The sequence below is a fragment of the Staurois parvus genome, unplaced genomic scaffold, assembly GCF_062004578.1.
Source record: "Staurois parvus isolate SC_StPar_1 unplaced genomic scaffold, SC_StPar_1.0 ptg001090l, whole genome shotgun sequence".
Taxonomy (NCBI): domain Eukaryota; kingdom Metazoa; phylum Chordata; class Amphibia; order Anura; family Ranidae; genus Staurois; species Staurois parvus.
The window spans coordinates 1,892,707-1,908,033 of record NW_028318886.1 but is presented as its reverse complement, the minus strand read 5'-3'; the positions used below and the strand labels follow the sequence as shown (position 1 = coordinate 1,908,033).

The 15,327-nt window shown below is 40.8% G+C and overlaps 1 protein-coding gene across 1 annotated transcript in view; it reads left to right on the top strand.

Annotated features, from left to right (window-relative positions):
* XPO7 (exportin 7) overlaps positions 1-15,327 on the top strand; it is an 87,298-nt gene that overhangs the window by 37,587 nt on the left and 34,384 nt on the right. The window contains exons 4-5 of the mRNA XM_089658709.1: positions 10-176; positions 14,129-14,194. Coding sequence (XP_089514835.1) covers positions 10-176; positions 14,129-14,194 — 233 coding nt within the window. The remainder of the gene's footprint in view (positions 1-9; positions 177-14,128; positions 14,195-15,327) is intronic.

Here is a 15,327-nt window from a genome sequence, read left to right as displayed (position 1 = left end):
GCTTTTCAGGAAATTATGTGCTGAACTACCTGGCTACACGCCCCAAACTTGCTTCATTTGTCACCCAAGCCCTAATCCAGCTGTATGCTCGCATCACCAAACTTGGCTGGTTTGACTGTCAGAAGGACGAATATGTTTTCCGCAGCGTCATTGTGGATGTCACACGCTTTCTGCAGGTGAGTGTGCATTTGGTTAAATCTTATTCTCTTACTCCTACTCAAAAATGATCATTTCAAAGTATCCTACTACAAGGGTGTTTTTTTTGTTTTGGTTTTGGTTTTTATTCTTGTGCCTAGAGTTGGGGTTCAAAGTGTATCAAACTTTTTTGGTTTTGTAAAAGGTTGGGAAGTAGTAAAACCCCAGGAAGATTTTACATTTGTCCTCACTGGGAAGAGTCTTCCTCTCTATTTTGGGTTTCCCATCGCTTTCTGGTGACAATATACAATTTTTTTTATTTCCTCTGCAAACAAAAAATTAAAACCCTTTGAAAACTTAAATGCAATTGTTTTTCTAGAGCTTGCATATTTCATGTAGAGCAAGAATTAAAGGATAAGTTCACAATTGAAGCATGTTACACCCATATTTGGGGTGTAACATGTCTCAAGCCTTTCCCATGGCTGTGTGAGGCTCTGCCTGTACAGTGGCAGAATTCTTTTATGTCCTTTTTCTGGCCTCAGAATTAATCAATCCAAGTCCCTAGCTATGGATGTCTTTTACCCCCTCCACTCTGACTTCTCTGCAATCTTCCTTCTTTTTCTCTTGGACCACTAAACTTCCTTGCCTAGGGGTCTACTTGATGCCCACGTATGAGACGCTGTATCAAGCAAATTATCCTCCCCATATCAGATCTCTGGTCCCCCGTCTCCGCTTCTGGTCGCATTTTCCTATTTCTTGGCTGGGCCTATTAAACGCTATAAAAATGTCCTTTCTACCAATGCTTCTTTATTTCCGCGAGTTACCCATTCCGGGTCTGCCGGGGGTGTTGCGAGATTTACAAAATAAGGATCTCTACTTTATCTGGCATACCACCAGGCCCCGCATTAACAGGTCTGTATTATACAGACACAAGTCTAGTGGGGGATTGGGAGTCCCACGCCTCCTCTATTATTATACGGCAGCACAACTAGCCCCTCTACCCCGACTCCACTCTACTACTGAAACCACCATATGGGCTATGCTAGACGAAATTGACTGTGGCACCATGGCTTCTAAGTCCCTGCTGTGGTTGCCACCCTGTCTTCGCCTATGACCATTAGCTCCCCCCATGTTCCACTCGCTTAGAGTTTTGGATTCAATAAAATATTCTAGTGGCCTTGTCTCTCCCTACCTCCCACTGCTCAGCCTGACAAATTGCCCTCTGTTTCTCCCAGGCTTTGATGGCCCAAACAGATTCCACTGGTGGACCATAAACTGCTTCACTGACGTCGACTCCATTACTAGATTCTAAAGGCATTAAGCCTTTTAGCTATTTTCGTGATACACACAAGGCGACGTCCGGAGAAATCTTTCATTATATCCAACTCGGCATTTCACACATTCCCTCCTGCAGAACAGCCTAGCCCCTTATACACTCACATGGTTTGAGTCCCAATATCGAACAGATCCACACTCTCCAGTATATATTCTTGTCTTAATTCTTCTGCACTCTCCCAAAAAGCTACCTATATGGCCAATTGGGAAAGGGAATTGGGAGTATCCATTTCAGAAGGAGACTGGAAAGATATCTGGTCGGCCTCTTGCTCACATAATATAATTGCACTGGAAAACTTCTAGAAAGTTCTTATGTGCTGGTATCTTACGCCAGTTTGCATCTCTAATTTTGTTGCAAACCAAAAGGAGCTTTCAGTTGTGTGGACTGGAAGGTATAATGGCTCACATTTGGTGGACCTATCTGAGGGTCTGCCAGCTTTGGATTTGGGTATACTCCTTGATTGACACACTCCTCCGCTATAACTTATAGAAAGATCCGATAGAAGCATTACTGCTCAGACCCAGGCGGTGCGTAAAGACCATGCTAAATTGATTGCCTTCCTGTTTTTTGTTATTACTAAACAAACCATTGCCCACTCCTGGAAATCTCCTGTCCTCAGTTTCCAGGAAGTCAAAAACTGCCTGACTGGCTTCAAGGTTAACAAGAAATTGACAGCCATGCTGGAGATTAAACACTATAAATTCTTGCAGATCTGGCTCCCCTGGATTGAGCACAACCAATCCGACCTGAGAGCATTGCAACTGTGATCGCCTATTTTCCCCTGACTCTCTGTTGCAGGACTGACTCACCTAAGCTGGGTAGACCCTCCAGGATACTTCCATTTTTTTTTTTCTTTCTCTCTTCTCCTCTTCTCCTGCTCTCTCGGTCTCATCCTTTTTTTTTTTTTTTTTTTTTTTTTTTGACAAGTTGGGCCATTTGCTTTAGGCCATTGTTTTGTAGGGCTAGTATGGTCACCCATCCCTCCGCCACATTCCTTGTCGAAGTGTGGAGCCCTCGTATTTTCTTGGGCTCCAGCCTTTTCTCCTAGTTTTCCCCAGTGTGGGGTAATGTTTGAAACCGTATGCCAAAGTACCCTTGATTTTAATTTGGGCCATATTCCATATATGGTTTTCTAACTCTAATGACCATGGATGTTATGACGTTGCTGGTTATTTTCAGTGCCCACATCAGGGTGTTTTCACCCCCTCCATTGTACTTTTGTAACCCAGTTTGGTTGGCTGTGGTTTACTTTTAACTGTGTAATCTGCTTTTATATGCTTGTAAATTCCAATAAAAACTATTGAACCAGTGGCAAAATTCATTGACCGCGCAGTGAATGGGAAAACTACAAGTCCCATCTGCCATTGCAGCAGACTGCAATGAATTTTGAGACCGCTGATGAGTGCACTTGTAGTTCATTCACAAGCCCTGCAGCTTTCAAATTGACAGTCTGTATAGAGGTACGGGCAGAAAGCTATAGGACTTGTCTTCAGGAGCCTGACATTGCACCTGTGATCCCTGATCGTGGGTGCAATGCTTTGCAGACTTCTTGGGGCTAAAAATAATAAATGCACTTTTTTTTTTTTTTTTTTTCTCCCTGCAAAAATAGGTGCATGTATTTTTTTTCCCCAAAGGTAAAGTTGGCTTTTAACCCCTTAGTGACTTGGGGTAAAACAAATCTTAATGCCTAAACTCAATTTTGCTACTTTGACATGTTAGTAAAACTGTACATATCATCACAACTACTTTGTGTATCCAGGTGAATTATTCCTTCTTCTTTTTTTTTTTTTTTTTTCCTATTAGGAAAAACTGGGCTTTCTTTTGGTGGTAAATGGTAACACATCTCTTGATTTATTTATTTAATTTTTTTTTCAAAATCAATCAAAACTGGCCCAAAATAGTGTTAAACTTTTTTTTTAATCTAGATGTATATTTCTTGCTATTTCCATAACCTACCACCAAAAAACATCCCAAATTCTCCTGCTCCTGACGATCACAGCGATACCACACCACCACAACACTAGTATCACATGCAGATTTTTCTGCACAGTGATTTGCAATGTGTATAAAAGCTCCTTCATACCATAGTGCAGACACGTCAGTTGTTCTGCAAGGGCACCACTAAATCAGTTGTTCTCTATGTGCCCTGTTCATACCACAACACTAGTATCATGTGCAGACTTTTTTCTGTTTAGGAATCTGCAACGTGTATAAAACTCATTGCAGCGCACATAAAAGCTGATGTAAACTGATATCTCTGCAAGTGAAATCTACGTGTCTGTTTACATCAGATTTTCTGCATCTATGGTGTGAACTAGGCCTAACACCCTGGAACTGGCTTAGATCTAATATTGATCTAGGTATTTTGTTTTTTTTTTACTACACACTTTTGTTTACATTCTCCCTGCATGAGAGAGAAACTGTTTTCTCTCTCCCATTCAGAGAGGAAAAAAAAAAAAAAATCACAGGGGTGGGCTGCACAGTGACTGATCACTATCAGTGACTGAGGCTATCCCTGCGATTAGGTGACACGGAACTGGGAGTCCCGGTGACAGTCTGGTATCTGTGCTTGGAGAGCACTCCCAGCACAAACATCAATACGCATATATGCGGCAGAAAAAAGCCCAGTTCTGTAGGGCCACAGATTTGTGTATGGTCGGCATGAAGGGGTTAAGGTTACATAAAGAGAAAGGATTGTGTATCTTCAGAATATACACATTTTTAGTTGCTAAATTTAACATGTATGTGAAAGTGACTTAACCAGACATTTACTTGCTTGCTGTTCCATATTAGGATCGTAGGATTTCATATACAAGTTTTTAAATGCTCAGTCTAGCGGTCATATGAAGGAATATCATTAGTTATTGCTATTATTACTCATATTAAGGCGGAACTAAACTATCTGAGCACCACAAACCGAAAATGCTATTTAATTTATTTTTAATATTCAAAGCTAACTGAACCATACATCCATGTCTCTCTGCATTAGTTTGCTGAGAAATAACTTCGAAAAACACCCCCTAGCATTTCTGGCCGTGGCCATCTTGAGGAAGGGCAGATGATTCATGTAGCAATTACTTCCTGGAATTAATCTGTCAGTTCAAACATGGAGGCAGGAGGGTGTGCTGAGCTGAGAGAACCGCTCTTCCTCATTTGCCTAGGCATGGAAACCAGGAAGTAACTGACGAAATGTACAAAACTGTCTAAAAGCAGTAAATGTTCTATACTTTCCTATATGTTTACTAATACTAGCAGCATAAAGATTCAAAATTTGTCTGTCTTGATTGAGAGTGAAGTTCCACTTTAAGTAGAAAGCAGAGTCTAAATAAATAAATCCAGCGCAGTCTTCTGATAATTTTAGCACAGATGGATGCTGGATGGCAACAAGAGAATATTTTTTGTGTAGTCTTCTTTAGAGTTTCAAAAGCTGTTTACGGTTATGGCCTATCTAAACAATCAATTTTGTATCCTATCAAGCAGACCCTTAGACTACATTGTACAATCTTTTTTTGATCCAGAGCTCATTAATGCCTAGATCAAATTTAGCAGCAACAGTTGACTTGACAATACCTCCATGATTATTTTCCTACCTAAGTAATGTTTTAATTTAAGAGCATGTAAGGGCCCCTTCACACTTTCCCCAAAAGCTGTCCATTTTGTCTGCAGTGAGCTGGCAGCACATCACATTTCAGCACATCATTTATTTTTTTTTGTTGCTCAACTTTATTAAGGTGCACCAATACTGGTATCGGTGTCGATACTAAGCATTTGCATGAGTATCGGTACTTGTGCAAATACATCGATACTAATAAAAACTGATACCTTGTCATGTGCACACACAGAAGCCCAGCCTCGTGTGTGTAGAAGTGGCAGGCTCCTCTCCCGGCGGTGTGCGCTCTGTAGTAATACAGCAGAGGATGAGGGGTTTCCTCCTCTGCTGTATTACTACTGTCATTGGTTGTTAGGACCTCTGTCATCATAGTAACCAATGACTTCACATGTGCGTTCTACCCTGCGGTACGCTTCTCCTCCCAGGCCTCCCAGCTACTGCCGCCTACCTGCTGTTCTCTGTGGAGTGAGTCTACATGTATGGGGGGCTCTGATGGGGGAATCTGATGTAAGAGAGCTCTGATGAGGGAATCCCTGCGAGGGATACCGAGGAGCGGCTAGGTGGAGGGACCCCAAAACTGTATTTGCTGGGGTGAGCCCTCATCAGCCTAATGATTGTACTGTGTGTGGGGGCTGTACTGAGGGCTAGAGATCACCTACCAGCAAATATGCAGGACTTTCTAGTCAAAGTTAGTAGGAGTCAGCTAGGTCAGTGTAGGAATCGGGTAGATCAGTTTCCTGCACTGCTCCTGTGTAAACCCAGGCTTGTCATAGTGACTAAAGCCAGGCTTCACAGAGGAGTAGTGCAGGAAACTGCAGGAATCACATTTTATATGAGCTCAAATCACATCGCACAAAAAATAAGTATCAGTAATTGGTATTGGCGAGTACCTGATGAAAAGTATTGCGTTCTTGAAAAAAAAAAAAAAAAAAAAAAACTGGCATCAGTGCAACCCTGATTTGAAGTGTACAGAGTGATATTCGATCTCGTTCTGTATGCTGCGATAAAATGCAGTATGTCTCCATGTTAACATGCAGTATGTCTCCATGTTACTATCCATGTTAACATGCAGTATGTCTCCATGCATCGGCCACTTTATTAGGTACACCTGTTCAATTGCTTGGTAACACAAATTGCTAATCAGCCAACCACATGACAGCAACTCAGTTCATTTAGGCATCTAGACATGGTGAAGACGACTTGCTGAAGTTCAAACTCAGCATCAGAATGGAGAAGAAAGGAGATTTAAGTGACTTTGAATGTGGCATGGTTAGTGCCAGATGGGCTGATCTGAGCATTTCAAAAACTGCTGATCTACTGGGATTTTCACGCACAACCATGTCAAGGATTTACAGAGAATGGTCTAAAAAAAAGAGAAAATATCCATTGAGTGGCAGGTATGTGGACACAAATGCCTTGTTTATGTCAGAGGAGAATGGGCAGACTGTTTCGAGATGATAGAAAGGCAACAGTAACTAAAAATAACCACTCGTTATATCCAAGGTATGCAGAATAACTTATCTGAACGCACAACACATCGAACCTTGAAGCAGATGGGCTACAGCAGCAGAAGACCACTCCGGTTGCCACTCCTTCAGCTAAAAGCAGGAAACTGAGGCTACAATTCTCACAAGCTCTCCAAAATTGGACAATAGAAGATTGGAAAAACGTCACCTAGTCTGAGTCTTTATTTCAGCTGCTACATTCAGATGGTAGGGTCAGAATTTTTGGCGTAAACAACATGAAAAGCATGGATCCATCCTGCCTTGTATCAACAGTTCAGGCTGGTGGTGGTGTAATGATGTGGGGGATATTTTCTTGGCATACTTTGGGCCCCTTCATACCAACTGAGCATTGTTTTTAATTCCACAACCTAGCTGAGTATTGTTGCTGACCATGTCATCCCTTTATGAAATACAGTGTACTCCTCTTCTGATGGCTCCTTCCAGCAGGATAATGCACCATGTCACAAAGCTCAGATCATCTCAAACTGGTTTCTTGAACATGACAATGAGTTCGCTGTACTCCAATGGCCTCCACAATCACCAGATCTCAATCCAATAGAGCACCTTTGGGATGTGGTGGAACGGGAGAGTCGCATCATGGGTGTGCAGCCGATAAATCTGCAGCAACTGCGTGAAGCTATCATGTCAATATGGACCAAAATCTCTGAGGAATGTTTCTAACACCTTGTTGAATATATGCCATGAAGAATTAGGAAGTTCTTAAGGCAAAAGGGGGTCCAACCTGGGACTAAGGTGTACCTAATAAAGTGGTTGTTGAGTGTAGGTCACTGCAGTGCAGTTCCAGACTTCTTTGCAGTGTGACTAGGACATATAAAAAGCAATTTTTTTTTTTGTTTTTCTGTGTCCCCCCTAACAGTGACTGGCTTTCTTCCAGTGTGGAAAATCTTTGGTCACTATGTGAACTGGTCCTAGGGTTTTACTTAATACAATATTTTAATAAATACCTCTGACAGATTTTTTTTTTGTTTTTCATAATAAGATGACCATTTGGTTGAAAAATGTAAAATATAAAACACTGCACTTAAAAAAGGACTCATTCCTATTTGTGCAGTGAGTGTACACATAAATACACAGCAGCTGTCAGTGACCACTATTTGTAAACAAAGCCACATGATCACCATGTCATTGCTCACATGGTGATTGCATGATTGGGAACAATGCTGATTGGTTCCCGATCTCTAGTTTGTGTGTGCTGATCATACTACCATTGAATGTAGGCCAACATTCCATCTGTATGGGGCATCCGTCAAGGGAATGTTAATGTAACTAACTTCTGCTGGGTGGCATATCCTGCACATTATGGCACACATCTTGGCGTGCCCTGCACCAGTGGTGACAGATGCAGGATTCAGCTGTTTTGACGCCACCATCATCTCCACTGCTCTTTACGGATTCTGCATCACTCCTCTTCAGCTATTTAATGGCCACTAACAATGTAACTCCTGTGAATACACACAAGAGCCACCTTGAGCCTGGCACCTGGCTCTCCTTCACAGAACCCCATTGAATCAAAAGGTGCTCTGCACTGGGTAATTTTTCACAGTGAAAATTTAGCTCCACGTTAATCTGCAGTTTGCAGATGCAAAGGGGTTAAAGCTGACTGTTAGAACATGGATTGTACATGTTGGAAAATCTGTGCGAGAGAAACAAGTGATGTGTGTTATTTCTTTATTGAGAATTAATTTACCATGCTCTGTTCAGTGGAAATGCGTGTCAAATGAAAACATTATCAAAGAATCTGGCTTTTCCTGATCTAATTCTCTTCTTAGTGTGATACCTCGCAGAAAGTAAGCTTCTGCGCAAGTGCTGATCAGTGAGCACTTATTAATATACAGCTGTACAACAAATATATTTTGTTTACTTCTGACAGACGTTTGTTGTGGCCTTGTAATGCTTAGTTTTCTTTTTTTACATGGTGACTGTGATGCATTCTAGTGTAGGACCACTGGACCAGATTATTTCCTCTAATCTCTTCTAATCCTTTTCTCAGCTCTGCATTGTCAGTGCTGTCAGGTTCTCTTTTGTTTGTCTGCACTGACCCGGTTATATGAAACCTCAGACCTGCCATATACTTATTTTCTGCCTCAATTTATAAAAAAAAAACTCTAGCTACAAGAGGTTGCTTTGTAGTCACCTTGTGTTTTGGCTTGTTAGTATTTTGTGTACCTTCTTTATGGCTGAAAGACAGATTTCCACTGTCAAGTGTTGGGAAGATGACTGATGTGTAACACATGCATTCACCTTAATATTCAGCATTTTGTGCATTAATTTACCTTACGTTAGTCTTATTAAAGTGTTACTAAACCCACAACAGTAAAATCAGTCTGTATATGCAGTAAAGCATGCTTGTTATACTCACTGTGGAACCAAAGGGGTTAATGTTCTGCATTGTGTAAAAAGGCTGTTTGATCCTGACTTCTCTGATCCTTCCTTTCTTCCTGTGTCCCCCTCTTTTCTCCTGGGAAGACATATAGCGTGGAGTCAATCTGCACATGCTCAGTTTGGTGTGTATTACTAGAGTTGTTTTTGTTTGTTTTTCTTGGGAGAGCGTATGTGAGCAGCATAGGGCCAATCAGCACTATCCAGACAGGTCAGGGGTTCTGTATTCTCCTAGAGCAGAATGAAAAATTGAAAACTTCTCCTACAAGCTTTAATGTGTTTTGCTGGACACTGATAGAAGTCCCAAAACTGCTCTAACTGCTGATGAGAAAAGGTATTTAGCAGTTTCTATTTACTAAAATAATTGAATTTCCATGTAGTGTGTACTGTGGGAGACCAGATATAGTGAATGCAGGGTCCTGGGTTTAGTAACACTTTAAATCCTGGCTTGGCTCTTACTTTGCTGCTGCTTCTTGTATAAAAGCTTTCCTTTATTGAGTGAACTGGTTCAAAGTTCGTTGCTCTGGGTTTCCTCTTCTTGGGTCTTATGATGCCACTCTTTTATACATAATCTCAGGAGAGAGAGACTCAAAGCCCTTAAGATGCTGTGGGTACCCAATGCACAGAAAGCCAGAGAGGACCAGAGGTGGTGCAAATGCACAGCACAGGCAACCAGGACTAAAAGGGGACGCATATGTGTGGTGGCACTTGGAATAATGGGGCATGTAATCCCAAGCTGGTGATCCGTAAACTGTGTGAAGTTATAAATGCACGCTTATCGACTGGAGGTTCAGGGAAGCAGTGCAGAGCAACTCAGGAGCTGTGCTTTTAAACAGTGAATTTTGGCTCACACATACAGGAAACCTGACACAAGAGGCAACACAAAGGATGCCATTACTTGCTTCTTCTGAAAGTGGTAGTTCTCTGGCTGTCATGCTTGACCCTCTTGCATTCATAATAGGTATGAGTTTTGGACAGTGGGTTTTTGCTTTCATATTGAGTGTCAGGGCCTCATTTTCCTATTGGTAGATGTTGGCATTGCATTATGGGTTACAGAGTCAACTGTGCTCAGCCACATCTGAACCAGCTCAAAATACTCCATTACCAGGCCATTTTTCAGCTTTCAGTGCTTTGGTAGTATGACCATTACTTGGGCATGCAACACAAGTAACAGCTTTTTGGTGTTTTTTTTTTTTTTTTTTTTTTTTAAACCACTGGGAAAAAAACACCCCTTTCTGTAAAAAAAAACAAAAAAAAAAAACATAGCAAACATAAATGGCAAGACAGACAGACAACACATACAGAGACCCGTAAACTGACCCCTGTTTGGAAAGTAGACACATTTTTGCCACACTGTTTTGGAAAAATAGAAAAATACTGGTACTGTACCTTTTTTTGTATTTAGGCTTACCCTGATTCGCTAATGGCTGGAAGGGGAGGGCTTTCAAATGTAAACACAGGGGGTGTTTACATTTGTGATCGCTGTGACTGCCTATCAGTTGTTATTATTATTATAGGTACTTTTTATACAGCGCCATCAATTTACGCAGCGCATTACATATATATTGTACATTCACATCAGTCACTAACCCTCAAGGGGTGTACAATCTAAGGTGACCTCAATGCACAGAGCCACTCTGACTGGCTTTGTATATTGTTTCTGTGATCCAAGCCATCTGATTACTTGTCAGATCAGTCATTCACAGGCAGACTGGCCACACAAGGGTATTTTCTGCAGTGCCATTTATAAGCAGCATGTCAGAAATAAACATCCACAACTCTGCCACACTTATCGTTCAATGGTACTGGAGTGGTCAGAGACCAGGTTCTAGAGAAGGTTCTAGAGAAGGTATGTTTCCTGGGTGATCTGTATAAAGATTAAAACTCTAAATAAGCTGTAACTACGAAAGTCAATTTTATGGTGTCTGCCATTCCATGCTGGTTTCATGTAAGTTCCTATGGACAGACTTGTTTTAAATTGAGCCCTCACTTGTGGAAAGCAATGCAAACACAGTTCTGTTTAAAGTATAACTAAAGGCAAACTGTTTTTGTAGTTTTAGACAGAGTGGAGAGGGATTAGAACACCTATTAGGTTTTTATTGCTGCCTGTGCCCCCTTAGGGAGGCTCATCCTCTCTCTGTCCTGTTTACTATTAGTGAAAGGAAAAGAAAATCCCAGATTTTGGGTTGTTCCCAGAAATGTAATAGAGGGGAAATCGTCCAAAGGGGTCACTAGTTTTTTTTTTTTTTTAATTATTTCCTTTTAATCTTCAGGGATTTTCTCTCACTTCCTCTTATGGCTAGAAGACAGGAAGTGAAGGTAAATCTCTCCAATGTGAGTCAGATGGCAAAACAAATCTGACGGGTTATAACTAGTGGTGGGACCGAGAGCTGAAAATTCAGGATGCATTTGACCAAAACCTAAATGGACAATTTTTTGGGGGGTTCTTTGTTTTTTAATATATGTATTTATATATAATTGTATTTGAATTTTTAATACATTTAAATGAAAATGAATTTTATTTTCAGGACCTTTCGGCCAAAAAGCTGTGTTCACAGTGAACAATTTTTGCGGCTAAAAAAAATAAAGGCACAAGAAAAGTGCATCCCTTTTAAATTCAATGTATGTCTTCACACTGGTCCGTAGCGCTGTTAAAAAAAAAAAAAATCCTGCTTGCCACATTCTTGCTCCATATTTGGCAAGTTCAAAAAAAAAAAAAAACCTCCCCACTGAGGCCTGGCTCTCACCAATGCTCTGGGGTTTTTTTTTGTTTGTTTTTGTTTTGTGGTTTTTTTTTGTTTTGTTTTGGGTTTTTTTTTAGGGCTTTTTGCAGAAAAACACTACAGTCCACTTAGCATGGTTTCCTATGGGACACGTTCACATCTATGCTTTTTTGAGCTGCTGCATTTTTGGAAAGGGTCAGGGATGTTTTTAAATGCAAAACGTTGCATTTTTGGTTCAATGGAGACGCTGCAGAAACCGCATGTAGTGTGTTTTTGCCGCATTTTTAATGCGTTTCACTTTATCTGCCGAGCAGTTGGGTGAAAAAAATGTTTTCCAAATGCAGCAAAAGCGCACATGCAAAAACACAAAACACACTGTAAAATGGACAAAAAGCAAACTGCATTGGTGTGAACCAGGCCTGAAATGCGTTGAAAACCCTTAAAAAATGCACACATGTTGCGTTTTTGTATTTGTAATCTGTCCAGCAACAAGTTGGCCAAAAAAAAAAACATTTGAACGCAAAATTCATCAAAAAAATGCATCAAAAACACGCATGCAAAATGGACAAAACGTAAACTGCATTGGTGTGAACCAGGCCTGAAATGCATTGAAAACCCATCAATAACTCTCGTGTGTTGCGTTTTGATGATGTTGTTTTTTTTTATCAATGAAGAACGCACACTAAACATGGTAAAATCGCACGTTTTCGGCTGCTACTATTGGTACCTTTTTTTCCCTATCAGCAAAATGCCAATAACACTACTTTCAGCCGATACATTTCGGTCACCGGTATTTTGGTGCATCCCTAGTTATAACGCTCCCTTACTCTACTATCCAAAATGGAAACAACACGTTTTGCCTGTAGTTCTACTTTAAGATTTAGTAAAAAGTGTTTTTTTATTAATATTGGTTCCAATACCCCATGAGAGCAGTCCTTAACAGTTCAGTTTAATCATTTGTATTATGTACATGCCTAAGGGCCAGTTCACACTACATACATTTCAGTTGCTTTTTTTTCTGCATCCAAAACGCACAGAAAGTAGGTTATATGGTTGTCAATGTCATCACATAAGTGATTGCAGTTCCAGTGCGTTCCGGTTGCAGAAAAAAAAGTAGAACATGCTGCATTTTTCCTGCACAGAACTGTACTGGAATGCGGTAAAATGCATCAAAAACACACTGGAACGCACATGTACTTATATACATTGAAGAAAGAGAGGGGAAAAAATGAACTAGAATGCATAGAAATGCACTGAAACGTGTCAAAAATGCATCAAAACGTGTCACAAATGCGCATGCGGAAACGCATCTGTACTGCTTTTCTATAGTGTGCTGGTCCTAAAAAAAAATTACCGCCTGCACTTGTGCGTGTTCCTGTGTGATTTACATGCGTGTAATTTGAGCCCATTCATTTTGGATAGGCTGGATCACACGGGACCGCACCAGAAGTAGTTCATGCACTCGTTTAAAAAACACACTGCGCCTGGATTGCATGGTACTTCTGTACCTTGTGATCCTGTGCGTTTGCGACCTATGTTTTGGGCTGTCGTTAAATTACCATTGACACACACTACAGATCGCAACTGCAGTGTGCTTTGAACGCGGAGCAGGAACCATACTTGGTAAGCAGGTGTCCCGTGCCTTGTTCTGGTGTGAACAGGCACTTAAGTTGGCCATACACTTTACTAAGGAACTAGCCAAAATTCACGCAGTGGGTGGCCTCATAGTGCGTGAATAGAGGTGTGTTTTTTTTTTTTGTGTTTTTTTTTTTTTTTGTTTGCTTATTTGTGTTTTTTTTTTTCCTCCATTTTAGCTTGAAAGAACTATCAGGGCATGGCCAGTTATTGTTATTATTATTATACAGGATTTATATAGCGCCAACAGTTTGCTCAGCACTTTACAATATAAAGGGAGACAATACAGCAACAGTACAGTTCAATACAAGAGGGAAAGGAGGGCCCTGCTCCTTGGAGCTTACAATCTAGGAGTAGACAGTTATTTTGACAATTCATGGAAATTACAGCTTTTATTATGCAATAAACCGTAGTGGTCAGTGTATTTAATTCACACATGGCCACAAACATCAGGTTGATGTTTTCCAGAAATCGCTGTTAGTTTCCAGTTATGGTACACAAAGTATATTGTTCTCCCAAATATAAGCAGCATATCTAATAACGTTGGAATCCCAGTGATCCCTTTCGCCATAAACTGTGCAGTATTTGGTTATCCTTCTGAAATTCGCTTCTATAATTTTTATGATATGCAACTGATGTATTTAGATTCTTTGGTCCCCGCTGCTTTATTTTTGTTTTATCAAGCATGAGAACGAAACCTATAACTGGGGAATATAACCTGATGCTTGCCTCCTGCTCTTCATTTTGACTTGTGCAATAACCAGCTTTTATTTACACTCTACAGGACAGTGTGGACTATTGCGTCATTGGAGTCAGTATTCTATCCCAGCTGACCAATGAGATTAACCAGGTAAGTGACACCTTCCTGAATATGTGCCAGATTCTGCATACCAGGATCTCCAGTGTTTGTGAAAGGAATCCCTCCTATTCACTCTGATCATTTTTTCAGTTCAATATTAGGTGATACTGCTGCTTCTTTGTCACTGTCAGAAATTTCAAGTTCTAAGGGCACATTCCCACCAGTGGATCGTAGTTATGCTCCCAATAATGGCATGGTTGCTGATATGTGTGTTGTGTAATATTACAAAATGATCTTTCATTCAGCTTTATGCATTGCTCCGCTGTATACTGCTTCGCAGTGTGCTGCACTGTGTAAAATTGCAACCTATCCTACTTTTTTCCACGCACACCAATGCAGTGCATTGGTGTAAACTAAACAATAGGATATAAGGGAAATTGCTTTGTCTTTCCGTTGGGTAATGCTGCCCAATGCATACAGTTGTGACCAAAATTATTCAACCCCCAATGCTGTAAAGGGGTTTAGGGACTATAGTGTACATTTGGAATTGTATTCAGAATCAAATCCTACAAGGACGTTGTAACTACCCAAATGCAACTAAAATGACATCAATTGTTTATGTAATACAGTAGTAAATGGTTCTTATGTGGTTTCTTCATTGCCACAATTATTCAACCCCTTAAAGACTACCACTCTGAAGAACAGAGGTTCATACAGGTGCTTTCCATCAGGTATTGAAAACACCTGTGGATGTCACCGAGCAGCAATCAAGCATAATAAGCACCAATTAGGCAGCTTTAAAATGACTGTGATACTCAGCTCCTTCTAGACATTTACTGGTGTGGTTACAAACATGGTGAAGGCAAGAGAATGGTCCAGGAAGACAAGAGAAGAGGTGATTTCTCTTCACAGGAAGGGCAATGGCTATAAGAAGATTGCAAAGATGTTAAACATACCAAGAGACACCTTAGGAAGCATCATTCGCAAATTCAAGGCAAAGGGCACTGTTGAAACGCTACCTGGTCGTGGCAGAAAGAAGATGCTGACTTCGACTGCTGTGCGCTACCTGAAGCGTAGAGTGGAGAGAAGTCCCCGTGTGACTGCTGAGGAACTGAGAAAAGATTTGTCAGATGTGGGTACAGAAGTTTCAGCCCAGACAATAAGACGCACACTGCGTAATGAAG